At 41.2% G+C, this 19640-nt stretch overlaps 2 protein-coding genes across 5 annotated transcripts in view; one reads left to right on the plus strand and one right to left on the minus strand.

The window, feature by feature from the left end:
- The window catches only part of IFT140 (intraflagellar transport 140), an 81735-nt gene that overhangs the window by 28529 nt on the left and 33566 nt on the right, over window positions 1–19640 (plus strand). For all 4 annotated transcript variants that reach the window (XM_031595401.2, XM_090151726.1, XM_090151727.1 and 1 more), the window contains 3 exons: window positions 2326–2473; window positions 3555–3686; window positions 6036–6229. In XM_031595401.2, coding sequence (XP_031451261.2) covers window positions 2326–2473; window positions 3555–3686; window positions 6036–6229 — 474 coding nt within the window. The remainder of the gene's footprint in view (window positions 1–2325; window positions 2474–3554; window positions 3687–6035; window positions 6230–19640) is intronic.
- The window catches only part of TMEM204 (transmembrane protein 204), a 29122-nt gene continuing 15987 nt past the window's right edge, over window positions 6506–19640 (minus strand). The window contains exon 3 of the mRNA XM_031595405.2: window positions 6506–8656. Coding sequence (XP_031451265.1) covers window positions 8412–8656 — 245 coding nt within the window. The 3' untranslated portion in view covers window positions 6506–8411. The remainder of the gene's footprint in view (window positions 8657–19640) is intronic.

Raw genomic sequence — 19640 nt, forward strand, 5'->3', positions numbered from 1 at the left:
ACATCTTGATACTGGCATTACTCTGTGTAGGAGATTATACCATTTTAATTGTTTTCTCAAGAATCACAGATTTGTAGGTGTGGGAAGGGACCTCTGAAGATTATCAAATCCAGTTCCCCTACTAAAGCAAGATTCTTACAGTAGGTTACACAGGAAAGTATCCAGATAGGTCTTGAATATCTCCAGTGAAGGAGACTCCACAGCCTCTCTTCGCCGTTTCTTCCAGGGCTCTGTTACTCTCACTGTAAAAAAGGGTCTTCCTTGTGTTTGTATGGAACTTTGTGTTCCAGTTTTGTCCATTGACACTTCTTCCATTGCTGCACACCACTGAAAAGGGTCTTGCCCCATTGACTTGACTTCTGCGCTTTAAATATTTATAAAGTGATGAGATCCCCCCCTAAGACTTCTCCAGACTGAAGAGTCCCAGGTATCTCAGCCTTTCTTTGTACAGAAGATGCTCCGTGCCCCTAATCATCTTTGTCACCCTCCACTGGACTCTCTCTAGGAGATCCCTGTCTTTTCTGACCTGAGGAATGTGAAACTGGATGCAGTATTCCAGATGTGGCCTCATCCAGGTCTCGGTGGTGTGTCAGCCACTCCTCCCAGCTTTGTATCATCAGCAAATGTTCTGAGGATGGATTCTATCCCTTCATCCAAGCTGTTTATGAAGATATTGAACAAGACTGGACACAGCACCAACCCCTGGGGAGCACCACTGGTTACAGGCCTCCATCTATACTCTGTGCCACTGATCACAGCCCTCTGAGCTCTGCCAGTTCACCTATTTATCTACCCATCAGTCCACTCATCTGTCCCACATTTCCTAACCTTCATTATAAGGGTGTTGTGGAGACTGTCACACACTTTGCTGAAGTCAAGGTATGCAAAATCCACCGCTCTCCCTTCTTCTATCCAGCCAGTGATGACAACATGGAAGGCTACCAGATTGGTCAAGCATGATTTCCCCTTGGTGAAATCATGTCGTCTACTCCTGATAACCATCTTTTTTTCTAACTGCTTGGAGATGTCATCCAGAACAAGATGCTTCATCACCTTTCCAGGGAAGAAGGTGAGGCTGACTGGCCTGTAATTTCCCAGATCCTCCTCCTTGCCCTTTTTGAAGACTGGAGTGACACTGGATATTCTCCAGTCTTCAGGCACCTCTCTCATTCTCTAGGACCTATAAAAGATGATAGAGACCAGTTTGGCACTCACAAATTTAGTCTGACTAAACAGGTGCATTGGCAGCCAATCAACCTGCATCCCTGACTCTCCCAATCCATTAACTAGGGAGTATCAAACAAAACTATGTAAAGCAAGCTTAAAATAATGAGGAGGGGTGATGGTTCTTCGGACAACATGCAGCTGAGTGAAGGGTGTTCCTTGCCAAAGGAAGCCCACATAGGATCAGTCTGGGAAGGACAGCATCCCAGGGAGGGACCTCATGCTGGAGTGGAGTAAGAGAGCAAGGAGGAAGGAGCAGCAGAAATGAAACAAAGCATTATGGACTGACTGCAAACCTTAAGGGAAGGAGGTGGAAGAGGGTGGATGAAGATGGAAGGTATTTTTAGTTTGATTTTGCTTTCCTGCTCTAAGCTGCTATTAGTGGGCAATAAACTACATTAATCTCCTTTATGCTGAGCCTTTTCCCAATGGTGGTAACAGGTGAGTGATCTCTCTATCTTTTTTTTCAATACGTGAGCTTTTTTCTTCGTTCTTCCCCCCTAGCCTTTTGAGAAGGAAGAAGTAGAGAGTGGTACATGGAGCTGAGCTACCTATCAGTGTGAAAACACCACAGCACATTAGAAATCCTTGTAGCAATGAGACAAAATGCAGTCAACTGGGTTTTCTAATACAGTGGAACATGAGGGTAGAAATTTCGATTTGTTTTTACAGTGATTTTTCTTAATGAAGTTTTCTGAAGAAATAACAGCCTTAAAATAGAAGGTGATTTAGTCCTTTTCCAAAACTAGGTGTTATGGGCAAAAAAAATTATGGTGTGATTTTCAGTGCTGCAAAATAAAGTGAACAACCCATTGCAAATTTTGTCAGTTAGGCAAATGTGAGTAATGAAAGTTGTTTTCAAGTGTAGTGTCTTGTGCAGCCCATAAGAGGCCACTACAAACTAGTATTACAGCTTCACTGACTTGTGAATAGTAGTGTCTGCGTGAGCGATTCATTTATCAGTGCTTCATGTTAGAGCATCCTGAAATCAAAATTAAAATTAAGTAAACTCGTCAGAAAATAATCTACAGTGGATGATGATCTTGGAGGTCTTCTCCAACCTCAGTGATTCTGTGATTCTGTGTTCCTTGGTTTTGATAGGTCTGTTGTGGAGTATCCAGAGCTGCACAATCACATCCCTGTTTGCCATTTCTGGGACTGCAGTGAACCCAGACTTTTTGTATGTGAAACAATTCCTGAAACAGGTGTACGGTCCCCAGGTCAGAAGAACAACCAGACTGAGAGCACGGTATGGTTGGTTTTGTTTCTCTTTGCTCTATGTGATGTTTTCCCTATCCAAGCAGTAAATCATTGTACTTTTTTTAACTTGTAGAAGTGGTTGTTTGCATTATCTTGTAGAAAAACTGAAAGCTTTTATTGATCAGAAACAGTCTAAGAAAGAGCTTTCATCAGTTCGACAACTGTTCCCTGCTTAACCTGCTAACCTGCTTGTAGTGGCCCTTAAAAATTTCTCTGTAGAAAACAATGTCTTCCTAAATATGCCTTTAATTTATAAAGTCCATGTTCAATTAGTGTTCTGATTTGTGCATAATTTCAGTTAAATCTTTTCCATTTAGAGATGGAAAGCTTTGTTTCTTTTGCTGGCTGAACTGACTGTAAAAAAGGTTCTGGAAAGGTCAACAGAAAGTGGTATTGTGAAGAATGGAATAGGGATGGCTCAAAATACCTTGCTAGGGTCTTCCAGCAAAAGAAAAGAACACTTCAACCTAATATTCCTTATGTAAAGAAGCAAAAATGTTTCTACATAAAGTTGAAAAAGAAAGGAGTGCAACTGGATTTTTGGCCCTTATTCCATGGAAGTTTTTGCTGTGGTTACTGTTTAAGAAATGAGAAGTCTGATAAACTTCAATTGAAAATAAATGCTTGTATTTTGACTTGATAAAGCAGCCATTACACAAACTATGTTTAAATGGTTGGTGTATTCCCTGGGAACTCAAAGCAGTGAACTGCTGAAACTGGACCAGAAATATTGTTGTGTTTAAAAAATGCTGGAAACGAGAGTATCTGACAGACCTGTAGAACATCAGTCTGTAGCCTGGGGCTTCTCTTTTTATGACTGATGAAGTTAGTTCCTGAGATGCAGAGGTCGAGGGCCCTTTGCAGTAGGAACAGCCTGAAATGCAGAGTGAATCTCTGGCAGCTCGCTACAGGGAGGAAGTGCGTGGCTCTGCTCTTTCCAGCAGGTGTGGGTGAATGGATGTCATTATTTTTGAGTGAAGGTTTTGCCAACTGAATATGGAAAATAAAAACAAAACGAGAGAAGGATATTGCATCATAAAAACAAAACAATTCTCGACTTTCTTTTCCAGCTGGATGTTTGGGTTGTATCATTCTTCAGTACTGAAGAACATGGCCTTTTGCTTCAGGACAGCTTCCCACTGCCTTCGTCGTATGAGGTTCTTCTGGGTATTGATGTACCACATTTTTACTTTGCAAAAAAGGTGAGGGCATCTTTCACAATTCCTTCCCCTCCTATAGGTTCAAAATTTTCATTCTGTAGGATTCAAATGAAACCAAACTGAGCCTGCAATAAGTAGGGCAAATCCGATGGCAGCTGTAGCAGTGACATGAAGTTAATATTCTTCCTGAGTATTGTGATCTGGATGTGATGTGCAGACACAGGAGTAGTTACCAGGCATTGCAACTAAGGAGGTGTTCAAAAACAACAAAACCCCATTGTTATGTAGGCACCATTCTTTTGCATTTGAGGTTTGTGTCAGGCTTGCATATCCCATAACAGCAGACAGTTCCTGCTAGCTTCAGCAGCAGCAGCAGCCCGCTTCCTGTTGGAATGGAGCTGACTTCCCACAGAACAGCAAGGAGTGAGAATGCTCACTTTGCACTAACACTGCATGCTTGCTGCAAACACTAGAATTGCATGCTGTAACATCTTGGAAACTCAGCTATGAAGACAAAATTGTCTCTATCTTAATGCCATGTGTACTGGAGAAAGTTAAGCCTATTCTCTACAGATTGGTTTTCTAGTTAAGCTCTGATATGAGTATCTTAGTTAAGATCTATGATTATAATGAAATCTCCTGCAGCCTTCTTGTAGGGGAACCTATTTTGTTTATTCTGCCAAGGCATTTTGGGAACTTAATGTGTCTTCTAATCCCACGATTTTCTTCTGAATGACACACTAGTGTGATTATGAGTCTAAGTTAAGAAACTGGGTTAATTTAAACAAGGAGAATTTTACCTAGATATTTTTCCACTTTAAATATATTTAGCTGTTAGAGCTGCTCTCTTACTTTCCCTTTCCCATCAGTTTGAAACGTCAAAGATTTGCTGCATTTTCCACTCTGTTAACACTTCCCTCATCATGACCTGTGCTATTTTACTTTGATACTGCATCTCTTGTTTTTCTCTCTCCCCATCTGTGTGGATTATTGCTGCCATTAGTTAATTTTTTGGAGGGACTTTGTCTATAAACCTGTAAGTATCTGTAACTGTAATATTCAGCTCTGCTTCATTGTCTGCTTTTCTCTTGTTTGCATTTCCTTCCTTCAGAAGGATTACATGCATCTTTGTGACTAAATTAATTGTTATGTACTAGTTCATTTTGGAACCGTGTTTTACTACATGGGTAATCTGCTTTAAATACAACAAATCCAGTTGATGCAACAGCTGATGGTGATAGTCTGATAATGGTAGGACAAGGGGGAACAGTTAACAGTTTTAAACTAAAAGAGAGGTTTTAGGTTAGATATTAGGAGGAAATCCTTCACTCAGAGGATGGTGAGGCACTGGCACTGCTGCGCAGAGCTGTGGGTGCCCATCCCTGGAGGTGCCAATGGTCACAGGGCAGCTGAGCTGGGAGGCACAGCCCATGGCAGGGCTGGGGGGGCTGGGAGGACCCTTCCCACCAAAGCCAGTTGTGGTTTTATGAAGAAGTCTGTCTTGACTGAGTTTCACTCCACAGTTCCTTCTTATTGTAATATCTTTCCTGGTTCCACAAATTCCTCAAACTGTAGTCAAACCAATCTGTGCTTTTATCTTTTACTGTACCTAATAATTTTTAAAATAGTGTATTTAAAGTACTATATTGCAGCAGCTTCTGCAACTCTTAATACTTTTCTCTACTCTAAGGCTGGTATGGGGTATATGTGAAATTTGGTGTTGTTCATGACTCGGATGTTACTGGATTATGAAAATTGTCGTATTACACTCTAGACAGATAATATGATATTGGTGATTGACTTGATTCTTATTCTTTGTCTGAACAGTGGTTAAATTCCTTTGGGGTGGTTTTCAGTGACCAGTGAGGGTATTACTGAAGGTTTAGAGGCTCCAGAACTACGTATTGTATGCAGAACATCTTGAATCTGAGGTTTAGTATTTATAAGCTTCACATGAAGGCAAGAATAAACAAACTAGTTCTATATTGTTAACTTCCAGAATAGCAGATTCATTTTTCAGAAGAAACAAACCCCAGAGAAATTTGTCTGAAACCTTCAGAAGTCTGGAGACTTGAAATAACAGCTAAGGCTGTAATAGCAGCTGTTAGGATCACGGCTGCCTCTTCTGGGTGGCATCCTAAAAATCCCTGCACTGTCTATCCTGAAGTATTGTGATTGTTCATTCTGAGTCACGACATATAACCTTGCCTGTGACATTTCATATTCTGGGGTATTTTCTAGGAAGATCAGAAGCATTGTGGCTGTTGTCATGATTGGTTGTGGTTTTGTAGGAATAGAAATCTTGGGACTGCAGTGGAAATTTAACATTTGGACATGAAAGGAGTAAGCTTCATCCTCCTTGATATCTAAATGATAATGTGCTCGTTTTAGCCAGGGGAAACTGGGAAAGGACAAGCGGAGTCAGGCTCAAAGGTCTTGCAGATGGCTTCCAGACGACCCATGAGAGATTTCATTGGATTAGGAGACTGTGATAAGGCTACCCGGGATGCCATGCTGAACTTCAGCTTCTATCTGACTGCTGGGGACATGGACGAGGCGTTCAAATCCATCAAGCTGATAAAAAGGTACAACGTGTATCTGTATGCATTTCCTTATGAGTAGAGTATATTTTCAATGAAAGTTGACATGACATTCTGATCCTCTTAATTTCACTTACTGCTTTTATTTCATTTTCCCTTTCATTCTCAGAAAGATGAAATCTTTATTTTACTGACTTCCAACGTAAACTCTGCTTATTCTTTGTCCACAAGGCATTGTGAACTGCAGATTTTGATCACTAACTGGGAGAAAATGAGTAACCTTCCCCTGTGCCTGGCACAAATTCTGCGTTATCACCAGAGGAGAGTGAACATTCATAATTTTATTTATACATCTAAAGTAATCACAGTCATACCAAGTATTACAAATTTACTGACCACATAGCTGATTTTTAAATTTAAATGTACATTATTATAATACGGATATTGCAATATTAGAAGAAATAATATAATGTCTTTTAAATATTCAAATAGTTTAATTTTTAAAAATCCCTGCAATGAATCATAGCATGTTGCTTCTAGGAAAGGTAGAGCTTTTCCAGGAAGTAATGCAGGCGAGTGAATACAAAATTTAGTTGGTTTTTACAAACCTACTGTTAGAAGAAACTCTTTGTCAGCATTAAGGTATTCTATCCTGATAGTCTAGAACAATACAATTGTTCTGGAGCATCAGTCTCTGCGAAGGGTTGCTGACTATGAACATGATGCAGAGTAGCAGTTGGGGTTGAGTTTCTTATTGCATCAGAACTGAGTTTGAGAACAGAATTCAAGAGCCAGCTTGATGATCACGTTTTAAGTGTGGCAAAATATGGTGAAAATAATAGTAAAGAGGAGCAGTGTATCGGCTGGGAGCAACACAACAGTGTTATGCAGTCTGTGACATTCACAGCTCATATTCACAGCTCGGTCCTTCAGATCTGCCAGTAAGTGCTCAGAGCAGCCTCTGTTGACAACTCCTAAACATGTGTCATTGCAGCTATCCTCGTGTCTGAAGTATTTTGGCATTACAGTTTTTGACCTGTTGTTTTTTCTTCCTGAAGGCTGCATGCACGTGCCTTGTGAGTCCTTGTGAGGCTAACAGGCATCGTGCCTAGTTCTGAAGGTACTAATTTTCATTTCATTACCATATGAAGTTAACGGACAGATGCTTTATCTCATGGCAAAGTCTGTGTTTGTCTTATTCTCCAGTTTATGTGCTGGAGTAGCAGGTACTGTCTCCAATATTCCATTAGGTGCCTCCGAGCATTGCTGGGCAGAGCTGGATGTCCTAACATAGCACTCTAATGTGGAAATTGCCTGGCAAATGTTAAAGCAAGCCAGGAAGAAACCTATGTGGCCTGAAATATCAATTATTACTAATAATTTCCTGTGAAGCAAATCAGTAGTATCTATGATTATGAGAGAATCCAGGTAATCACCTTCTGTAGTTCTGCCCACAGTGTAATACTGCAGGAGAATTTCAGCACCATGTAAGGCCTGTTCTAGTGGCATGCCCTTTTCGTTTTTAATGGCGTCTATTTACATATAGGATAAACCTGAAGCTCTCTCCTAGGGTGAAAAAAGTAGTATCTGGAGAAAATGCAGCTGAATTCTTCTGCATTCCCTTACCAATTAGAACTATTAGACTTGTAGTTCTTGCTTTATGATGTGGCTTGAAAAGAGTAGGTGTTGCAGTTAATGAGGAGTTCCTTGAAATGGATGAATGGGATGGGGATGGAAGACTAAAAAGCCATGAAATCTTAACAGCTGTTAAAAATCATCACTTACTCTACAGTGAGTTTTCTGCTTTCTCAGACTGCCTGTTAACTGCAAAGGAAAGCTGGTCATCACTGGCCTCCCAAAGTTTTCGATGTTACTAAGGGAGCAAGACAACTTTATCCAGGCAGTAAATGTTAGGTTGTCTCTCTTCTGTAGTCTCATGGGATCTGTCTGCACCTGCTGACACATAGCTGTGATGCTGTCAGGATTCTGACAGCCCAATATTCTGCACTGTACAGTAGAGGAAGATGGCAATATAAAATATATAAAATTATATGTTTTATACATATGTATATAGATGGAGCCCATCCAAATAATAACTGAGGGCCTCTGCCCACGAGAGTGAGCTTTGTGATGTCCTTCAACCCTTACTTTTAAATTATAGCATATATTTATATAAAACACCGACGCAGATCTCCCTGGAGATCTTTCCCCTTTCAAGTCCCTGCATTCAGCACGGTGACTCCACGTAGTCGTTTTCCAGGCCCCGGCGAAACCGCGCGGTCAGGGTGCGGCTGATGACAATGACCCGCGGCGCCATGCAGTCCTCGCGCCTGTGGAGGATGTTCCATATGAGGATGGCAGCTGCCAGTGTGGCCAAAAGACAGGCTCCAATGTTCAGGTAACAGGACCATGAGAGGTTGGTGTACGGTCCGATGCGGTAGAAAGTCACCAATCCAATGACCAGAACAAAACCTGCAAAGAGTGTGAGAATTGATTCAGTTACTCTTGAATTTCTTTAGCGGACGGATGCTACAAGCTGGATATTCCTGAATCTGTAAAGCCTTTCCCTTGCTGTTACACCGTGCTGTGTGTGTTCTTTAACTCACGTTTAAACGTGATGGAAGATGCAAAACGAGGTGCCTGCAAAGCAGTCTTAACATTCAGCTTAAATCTGTTGACACCTGTCTAAATTTCTTACTCCTACTTGGTCGTATTTCATGTTTTATCCTTCTGTGCTGCAGAAATGATAAAATATATATTCTGTGTGTGTGTGCATGAAAGCAAACAAGAGAAAAAGAAAGAGGGTGAAATCACTGGGTACGGTCCTACTTTTTTCATGTGCCTGCAGAAGCTGCCAGAAGCTTCTGTTCCTTTTCCAACAGTAAGCACAATATTAAATTCCTTAAAAGGCAGTTAATACAGGAATAACAACAGTGCACTGATCTAGTGTTTCCATCCACAGATGTCACAACGTCACTTGCAAAAACATGGGAGAAAGAAAAAGATTCTCCTTTTTTTTTTTTTTTTATTTGTGAGCACCACTGATAAATAGTTGTCATATTGCTGATAAGGTGAGGTGACTTTTCTAGTCGTGCAGGATATGCATGTTAGAACAGGTTGAATCCATGTTCCTCGACTCCCACTTTTTAATGTTAAGAAGAATGCCCTTTCCTTGAAGAATGCAGCAGTAAGCACAGTTCGTTTTCTGCTCCCTGTTCTTCGTATTTGTTTTTCTATCCCTACTCCTAAATAAAACTGCCTTTCAGCTGAGACAATTTCGATTGAAACAGAGGCAAATATGTTTCTAACACAAAAAAAGGCTTTCTCTTAGTTCTCATACCTTAACCACCACCGTATCACAAGACATTGCACTGACAAAGGGAGCCCTTCACAAAGGAAGATGAGAATAAACAAAGGCCCATAAGCAGCCAGAAGGGTTTGTAGATGCTGTCTTCTGAAGTGCGTGGGCAAGGACAAGTGAAGAGGAAGCCTTTCTTTAGGAAGCACCAGAGTCTGCTCTGTTTTCTCAATTAGCTGCACTTGGAGACTGTTCCCACAGATACACCACAGTGCTCTGAAATGGTCCGAGGTGCCTGGCTCTGCACCTCGGTTTTTCTGTGGAAGAGCACAGCCTGAGTGTCATTCTGTCAGGTGTTTCTTCTTTTAGAAAAACGCTAGCAGTGCAGTGAAGAGGAAAGATGCAAATTATACACAAGGAGGAAGGAAAAAGTAGGGACATTAAATACAAGTAGGAGGGGAAGAGAGCCCATCGCCACTCAAATAAGCATGGCTTTTATTATCCTGAGTCACTGCAAAGACTTAGTCCTCCTTATAAATGGGTGTGGAGTGAGTATTAACTCAGGAAATATCTGAATGCTTTGGTGTTCTCATGCCTGCCTAGAAGGTGATTTCTAACTCAATTGCATGGTGCATCTTCTCCTACAGTAGCTTTGTCCCAGAGGTACCAGAGGTGGCTTGCAGAGAGGCATTTCTGCCTAAGGATATACATGGAAGAAATAGGTTCTAATGGTAGGAATTGGTCTTTGCTGCCATTTTTCCAGTCTGCAGAAGCATTTGCTGCAAAGGAAGTCTAACATACTCTGGATGAGTTCTAAAATGTTGAGTCAGTGTAAGGACAGTGATGAAACTCCTCCTTGATTTTGTCAGTGAGGCTCTCTGGGGCATCGTGAAGTCTAGCAGCTGTGTGATTGTTCAGTCTAATTATAAATGAACAAATTTCATCTGGGAAATGTGGCCACATGGAACACAGTTACAGACATCAGTGAGCTGTGCAGTGACTGCTCATCAGCACTCCAACGTGGGTCTGCAGGCTTTTGGATTCCTTGTTAAAATATACATCAGTTGGAAAAGAGGGCAGTTTTAACCATAGCTGAGTTGGAGAGGGGATATTAACACACAGGTCATCTACCATGATTTGCTAAGTGTACCAGTTTGAAAGTTGCTTCTTGATTCCTGTTTGATGAAATACTGAGTGATGGCTGAGGTAGAAAACTTGTGAAACTTAATTGTCAAGCATAAATTGACAGGCTTAAGTCTTTTTTTGATCATAAGTGTTGGACGACATGCTGTATAGCAGATTATGCATGCTTTTTAAAAATCCTGGTTGTTTTGAAGCCAGACTTGTCATCTACATCCTTGAATATGGGATAGAATGTTGAAGGTGTGTCACTTGTCTTTGAAGGAGTCCACTTTGCTTTATATTCATGTGCTTTGCTCATCTGAAAGGGGAAAAGTTCTTTCCTTGTGCAGTCAAAACCCACTCTGAATTTGATGTTGTTTGGGCCTTCCAGAATGCCCCTTTTGTCCCCACAACTCCAGTTAATTGTGCTCTTCCTTTTCTGTGAAGTTTCCTTGATTGCTTTTGAATTCTCTTTATGTTGTTCACTGTTTTCTGGGTCCTGTATGATTTTTGCCTTTATGGTTAGCAGTAATAGCACATAAGATTCTGGTGTAGCTGGGAAATAAAATAGTTTTGTTTCATTTCCAGAGTAACACATTTACTGCAGTCTTCTTGAGTTCAGTGTCTTGGTTCTGTAATGTCATGGTTTTGAGAGCAGAGTGCACCAGCTGTAATGTGCTTGTGGAGAATTTGTCTCTTCTCTATTTGAGGTCTTTAGGTTTTTATACAACTGTTTTGCTCTTTACAGATTGCCATCCACTTTTCAATGGCTGATAGATACCACTTTTCTCATATAAAGACGGGAAGCTGAGAGAAAAGGAGGCTGCTTGTAATTCCTATGGCAAAAATTGCAGGCCGGTTTCTTCTCCTTCTGGTTAATTTTAACCAGAGGAAGGAAGGAGGGCATTGAGGTGCAAAGCAAGGGACCCATCTTACTGATGAGTCTGCCTGGAGCATCATAAAATTCTGTTACCACTTTTCTTCTTGAGTTCCTTTTTTCCAGTTTACATTTTCACGGGGAATAAAAAAAAAACACATTAAATAGTACAGGAAAAAAAAGTGTGATGCAAACCATAAGAGCTGTCAGATGCACTGGCTGGATTTGAAATAGCTTAATTCACGTGCATTTTAATGATGGAGTTAAATTTATTACTTACTGAGCAGGAACAAGCTTTGAACCTAACAGCAACCACTTACAGGTACCTCTGAGGGTCAGTTTTAATTGTTAATAGTCCACTTTACACTACCTTGCAGTTGCTCTCTCGGAAGAGGAAGCTAGGTGAGGATCACCAGCTGCACAGAGTAACCCTGGTGGCAGGTAGTGCCTTGCAGCACAGTGCTCAGCTGCTGAATTGTGACTGATGCCTTCCTGACAGCAGGTCTATGAGTTTTTACTGTTATCTGTAACATGCAGAAGTAATGGATCACTTATTTTTCCCATTTCCTTACTGAAAGTCAGATCTGCTTGTTCTGGGAAAAGTCTTTGGGACTGTGTGTGAGCTGTACTCCCCTGGGCATAACGTTGCCCCATCATTTGCCTTGTTTAGCTGAGGCAGCAGTAGTCAGTTCCTTATGGCACTATACAGGTAAATAAATGCTGTAGGAATACTTTCAAGCCTTTTTTTTTTTTTTTTCCCCAAACAAACAGCTTTTAGTTATATTGGTTATCTTTTTATTTCCTGCTTATTTATCACTTATGGCCAATTACTGTCCTGAGTGGCTGCACATCAGTGTGTTAGATGGGCTGATTTCATGAGCATCCTTCTATCTGATGGAGAAATTATCTGCCAGGAAAAAGAACTAAGGCTTCCTTACAGTGCCCAAAATAAAACTATTTATGTTAGCAAGACCATTTCCCTTCACAGGCCCTTTGCCTGAACCCTAGATCAGATGAGCAACCAATCATGCAACAGGCTTTCTCTTCTTTTGCAGTTCTGTGCCAGTGTCTGAACGAGAGGGAACTGGGAGATAATCAGTTTCAGAGCTCCCTGACTTGGCAGATAGCAGGAGTGAGTCACTGGAGCTCTTCAGTGAAAAACATAGCATCTGTTTAGAATTCTTTGCTATGGGCTAGACAGGAACTGACATGTAAGAGAGAAAAAAGCATGACAGAAGTGGGAGAGTTGGAAGCACATTACTCTACAGTTTCCACAATTAATCAGGGAAAGTAGATATATATGTGTATATGTGTGTGTACATAATTTTGGTAGGCCTCTTTTACATGGCTATATCCAAGTTGTCTGTTCTGTCAGGCTAATGGGTAAAACCTTGAAAGTTATCATGTGTACCACACAAATCCTAGTGTGTAGTGCAGTAGTAACTAATTTCTGTAATGAAAGAGAGTGGAACTGGAATTTGACTAATATCTTACTAACATAGCTAAAGCAGAGTATTTTCATGGAGTTATCATCTCCTGCTTTTTTACAGCCTTCACCGTGGTCGTTACTAGCAGTAGGAATTTAAATCAATATTTTAATGTGTTGTCTTGAATATTCCTGAAAATTCATGCAGTGTACTGGAACAGGCTGCCCAGGGGGGTTGTGGAGTCTTCTTCTCTGGAGATATTCAAGACCCAACTGGGCCCCTACTTGTGCGACCTGCTGTAGGGAACCTGCTTTGGCAGGGGGTTGGACTCGATCATCTCTGGAGCTCCCTTCCAACCCCTATGATTCTATGATTCTCTGATTCATTATCACTTGTGAAAATCTGCTGTAGGAAAAATGGTGCTGGAATTCAACTCCTGCTGGTAGTTATACAAAATGGGTTTAAATCAGTTGTTAATGTAAATATACCAATGTCTTAGTCTTGTTGAACTTCATCCCATTGTCCTCAGCCTGTCCAGGTTGTTCTGTAGGGCCTTCCTGCCCGGGCAGATCAACACTTCCCCCAGTTTGGTGTCATCTGCAAACTTACTGAGGATGCACTCAGTGCCCTCAATGCCCTCATCTCTCATCAATAAAGATATCAAACAGGACAGGCCCCAGTACTGACTCCATGACAGATGGATATAACTCCATTCACCACCAGTCTCTGGACCCGGCCTTCCTGCCAGTTCTTTACCCAGCATAAAGTGTATTTGTCCAGGCCACGGACAGGTACAGCTTCTGCAGGAGAATATTGTGCCAGACTGTGTCAAAGGCTTTGCTGAAGTCTAGGCAGATTACATCAACAGCCTTCCCTTCATCTACCAGACACGTCACTAGATCATAGAAGGAGATCATGTTGGTCAAGCAGGACCCACCTTTCATGAACCCATGCTGCCTTGGCCTGACCCCAGTTGTCCCACATACATGATCTCACTCAAGATGATTTCTCTGATAAGCTTCCCTGGCACTGAGGTGCCTGACAGACCTGTAGTACCCTTGGTCCTTCTTACGACCCTTCTTGTAGATGGGAGCCACCTCTGGGATCTCTTTGGTTGATGAGGAATGCTGATAGATGATGGAAGGTGGCTTGGCTATCTCCTCTGCCAGCACCCTCAGCACACTTGAGTGGATCCCATCCAACCCCATGGACTTGTGACAGTCCAGGTGGAGTAGTAGGTCTCTAACTGTTTCCAACTGAATCATGGGGGGTTTATTCTTCTCTCTATCCGAGACTTCCAGGTCAGGGGGTAGAGTACCCTAAGGATAATTGATCTGACTTCTAAAGACAGATGTAAAGAAGGCATTGAGAACCTCAACCTTTTCCTTATCTTCAGTGCTCACGTTCCCTGCTGCATCCAGTAGAGGATAAAGATTCTCCTTAGCCCTCCACTTATTGTTAATATATTTGTAAAAATGTTTTTTCTTCTCTTTTACTACATTGGCAAGGTTGAGTTCAAGCTCATTTTGTGCCTTTCTAATTTTCTCCCTGCATATCCTAACAAGTTTTCTGTACTCTCCCAGAGTTGCCCATCCCTTTTTCTTCTACAGGAGGTAAACTCTTTTTCTCCTGGAGTCTCTAAGTTCCCTGTTCATCCACACTGGTCTTCTTCCCCATCCTGCTCTTGCACCTCCAAGAGTTCCTTCTTGGGGAGCAACCAGCCTTCCCAGACCCCTTTACCCTTCAGGACTGACTTCCAAGGATCCTCCCTACCAATGTCCCAACCTGTTCAAAGTCTACCCTCTTAGGAGGCAGTTTTGCTGAGCCCCCTCCTGACTTCACCAGATGCAGAGAACTGTACCATTTTGTGGTCACTGCCCACAGTGCCCACAGTGCCCACAAGACAGCTCCTGACCTCCAGATCTCCCACCTGTCCTCTGTTTGTGAGTAGTAAGCGTAGTGGTAGGCACTCTTACCAGTTGCATCAGGAGGTTATTTCTATACATGCTACTGGGCTATATTTCTTCAGTACTCTGAGTTTAGTTATGAAAATACTAAATATTTTGGACTGGATTAATTTCATTTCTGTTGGATAGCCGTGACGGGGCTTTTAGATGCATAGCTGAATTTCCCTGGAATAATTTCACTGGGAAGAAATGTATTTCAATCAATTTCAGGTCACTTATTGTGCATTGTCTGAAAGTCTGCACAGAGGCCAGATCTTTACTAAAAATCCTGATGAGATTACTTAAAGTACTTTATTTTCCCATAGAGCTGCTGTTTATCTCTAGTTGTTTCCCATCTGTAGCAAAACAAGCCTGAATGGGGGGGGCTTTTCCGCTGGGGAAGGAAACAGATAACAAATTCACTAGGAAGACTTTTGGTTGGGACAGTATTTGACTGTTGGTGGGGGTGGGTTTGGGAGAATGCTACTTTTTGAACTTGTATTTTAGATCTGTGCTGAACTTCCTGTTTGACCGTGGCTGGCCGTAAGCCAGCTGCAGACTTCTAGCATTTTAAAAGAACTTTCATAGTCACTTTGTACTTATGTGATTATTTTTTTTTCCCCAGACACACGCTGAATTGTAGAAATCTTCCCAGTACACTGATGCTGCCTTCTCAGATTCACAGAATTACTGAGGTTGGAAAAGACCTCTAAGACCATCCTGTCCACCTGCCTGCCTACCAGCAGCACTGCCCACTAAACCACGTCCCCAAGTGCCACAACTCCGTGGTCCTTGAACACCTCCTGGAATGGTGACTCCACCACCTGGGCAGCCTGTGCCACTGCTTAGAAATCCTAGAAACTTAGAAATCTTTTTTTATTATTATTATTTTTTAATTTTTTTTTCCTGGGCTGGTAAAAAGCCTCTATCAGAAACAGGGTTTGTGTGCCTCAGGAAGCAGTCTTATCCCCTAGCTCCCTGCTATGCAAGAGAGCACACAGCAGGCTAATTTCTCTAGACAAAGAAGCCAGCTTAGTAGGTCACTGCTGCAAGAGTTTCTAATCCTCTTCTTTAAAGCTTGTCCTGCAGAGTGACTTTTGCTGCCAGAAAGAGGAAGACAAAGGAGAACAGAGCAGCCAGCCTGTTCAGAATTCACATACCATCCCTATGCTGTATAATAGCAAACAGGGAGGAGAATGCTTCACTCCCTTCTCTACATACTCAGTAAACTTTATAAGGCATGATTTTACTGCTCTGAGGTGCAAGCTTACATCATCTGCTTGTAGAAGTGCATTTTTATCAAAATGATGTAGATTCCCAGAGCGTGAATGATGGAGGAGTTAATGTAAATGATTAATCAATTAACATATTTTCCTGTATCAGCTTGGTACAAAGTAGTGCAAGGTTTGTGCAGAGCCTCTGTAATAGTTCTGTGCTTTTTGTAGTATGAGAGCTGTAGGAATATGCTTGTTGTGGTTGATGATGCCCCCAAGACTTGAGCTGCCTTTGAGTTTTCAGCTGGATATTATGAGTACTATAAAAACTCCCAAGCATTTGGGTTAAAAACATCTCTAAGAATTAAACAAGTTGTGAATAGCAGAGCTTCTCAGGGACAATTGTGGTGTTCTTTGAATGTGCCAATCCATCTCTGTAACCTCGTAAGATTGAGAGACTTCTATTTGTTGGTGGAAATCTTCTAAGGGAGGTGCTGAGCACTGTTTAACAAGTGTAGGTCTTCTGACAATAAACCTTCTTTTCTTAGCTACCTTTTGGAGATTTCCACAGAAATAATGCAAGTTCTTGAATGACGGTTAAAAATAATTCCCTGTGAATTAGACATAATTTCTGGTGGCTATCTGCTTAAATAAAAATAAACGTGCAGGCTTGAAGACTGAACTTTAGTACAAACATTGCTTGGCACCTCTGAATCACAGGCAACTAGAGCTGATGAAAGCTGTGCCTTTGACCAAGGCAGATCATGAGTCAGACAGGTAGGTGCTCTTGTCAGCCTGAGCAAAAAGCTGCCGAGAAGAATACTGCAGAGAGAAGCAGTCACTGACAGATGATTCTTGTAGAAATGTCAGTGGTGGTCATTTGTCCTTAAGGGTTTTCAAGAACTGTCCTCCATCTTCTGATGCATCAAAGGCCAAACAGCAGCTTAACATTGGATTTAGCTAAATGGCTCACGCTGAAACTTTAGGAGGCATCTCCAGCTCAAATATTTTTTGCTTATAAACTGATTTTTAAATGTTGTTGTTTTTTTGTTTTTTTTTTTTTAATCCTGCATTACTGTATTATTTCTAGCGCAGCCATAAAACCTGTTCCTTACACTTGCATACTTATCTGTAATAATACCATCTTTATAATCAGAATGTGCCATTGATGTTGAGATGTTTTAACTAATTGCCTGCTACTCAAATCTGTATTTAGTCATGAAAAATACAGGCAGACTATCTTCTGTCTGCAGTTTTACCAGTTGAAGAGTTCAGCACATTCCTGAGCTACTGCCCTTCCCATTGGCTGGTTCAGGTGAAGCACATCAGTCACAATAAGCAGGATAGTCTTCCATATTTTAAGATCTTTCTGGTTAATTTTGCAGACACTGAAAGCCAGATCACTGAGGTTTGCAGTGCTCATAAAGAACATGCAAGTTTTGGTGCTGCAGTAAAATAAGTGAGAAATAATAAAAACATTTAGCACAAGTCAAGCAGCTGAGTTCTTCCTTCTTCTTACAATTTTTAGACTTAGAGTCATTAATTTGCTTTTTTTTTTTTTCATGAAGTATTAGGCTAGAGCTCCATAGAATGTCCTTTTAAAACAGACCTTGCCTGAGGGTGCTGTGAAGGCAAAAGGTGGAAGGAAGTTATACAGAAATCAGGATCACGTTGCTATCATTATTATAGTCAGCTATATTCTCCAGTGGCTGCTTTGTTCTGTTCTGCATTAAGATTTTTCTGGATATCAGCAGATCTGAAGTTATAATACTGAGAAGAAAGAGAGGGTAAATGGTTTAATGCTCTTTTGTTTTGTTTTTTTTTTTAAGGCTTAATAGCACAAACATGAATATGTATGAACTCAGGTTTCCTCAGCTGTGTTAGGATCTGGAATGAAATATGCTGCCAGATGAAAAACGTAGGAAAAGTTGGTATGCAAGGCTTGAAATTCAGAAGAGGTAAAATGGTAATGATTTGGCTGTAAGCAACAAGCTCAGTGGGGGCACAAAATGTTTTAATCTTCAGGAGAGTCAGTATTAAAGTAATTTAATGCTGATAAGTAATTTGAATGAATAGTAATCATTATTATTCAGGTTTATTCCAATCTTGGACTTTCAGAAACCAGGATGAGATCTAATGTAAAGATATTTTATTGTAGCTTTCCTCCACTGTTTCTAACATTTCACTCTACTGCCTAATATTTACCACTGTACAAAACAGGAATCTTGGCTGGAATACATTAGTTGGGATCTAGTCTGGCAGGCTCCTGCATGCAGTAGATTAATATTTTCTGAAGTGCTCTTTATTTCCTATCCTGTTAGTATGGATTTCCCTTTACAACTGCTTGGGTTATTCTGTTACCCATCCTACGCTCAGCACGTTGAGTTTCTAACAGTTCCTTGGGAAAAAAACAGCAAAGAAAAGCCCTCTGGAGAGAAATTTCTGAGCAGTGACACAAAATTCCACATACAACACTGGTTCCATTTTCACCACATTCCTTTTCCAAAGCAAACAGTTTGCTTTCCTGTTAACTGGGAGGTGTGAGGTTGCAGGGCTCTGGAGCTGTGTGAATCCCATTGCTGGCCCAGGAGCAACACTGTTTGCTCTCTTCTTTCCTTCCTCGTTGCTTCCTGGGGCTTTATTTTCTGTCAGAGGTCCATCCTTTCTGAATGGCAGTCAAACACTTGTGCAGGTGGCAGAATGAAGCCTGGAGTCTCTCATGGGACCAGAGATGGTTGGTTTGAACTTGCGATAGGGTTTGGAAGATGATACTTAGTATGCTTAGTTTTTTAAAGCAAAAATGAATTCTTTCAGAGTTCAGGAGACTGTACACACAATGCTTTAGCAATATGCTGTGACTGAAAATAAGTAAATGGCAGGTTCATGTTCATTCTGAGCTGCACACTTAAATCTTCCTCCGTAATGTTGGATTTCACTCTCAGTGACTGCTAGTTTTGTTTTTATCTGCCAGTGACAAACGTTAGAGATCAGATCATTAACAAAAGTTAGAGATCAGACAGACACTGGAGTTAGAGGGAACATGATGCAAGATACGTTTTCTCTGAATCATTGACTGAGAAACTGCAGAACAAATCTCCCCAGAGCTTTTGGTTTTTGGAAAAGAAGACATGAGCCGGGTGCTTACATTTTTGGTATGTAGCAGGTTGACATTTGAAAGTGTAATAAATTGCCCAGCCAATATTCAGGAAATATTTAATAAGATCCAAGTATGTACATTCTAGAATGTTTGTTCTTCTCGCACAGATGATCTGTCTGGACTAAAATATATTGCTTTAACCCTCAAAATATCCTGTCTTATACACATTACTCAATGTGTATGGAAAACAGGCTTTGTAACAGGGCTGGAATTCAGTGAATTGAACTTGGGTGAAAGCAGAGGGTCTTGCACAACTTAATCTGTAGCTGCTTTACTGTTAAAAGAGAGGTGGCTTATTTGAGAAGTCTTTGTCATCTTTTAACCTTGAACCGACCAGCCTGAGTACTGGATGTGATGATTTAGGATGTGTGTTCCTGGGAAGTGGTGACAAAAGACTGTACTGTAATACAAATGA

This window comes from Phasianus colchicus, chromosome 16, assembly GCF_987193195.1.
Source record: "Phasianus colchicus chromosome 16, bPhaCol1.hap1.1, whole genome shotgun sequence".
NCBI classification, from domain to species: Eukaryota; Metazoa; Chordata; class Aves; order Galliformes; family Phasianidae; genus Phasianus; species Phasianus colchicus.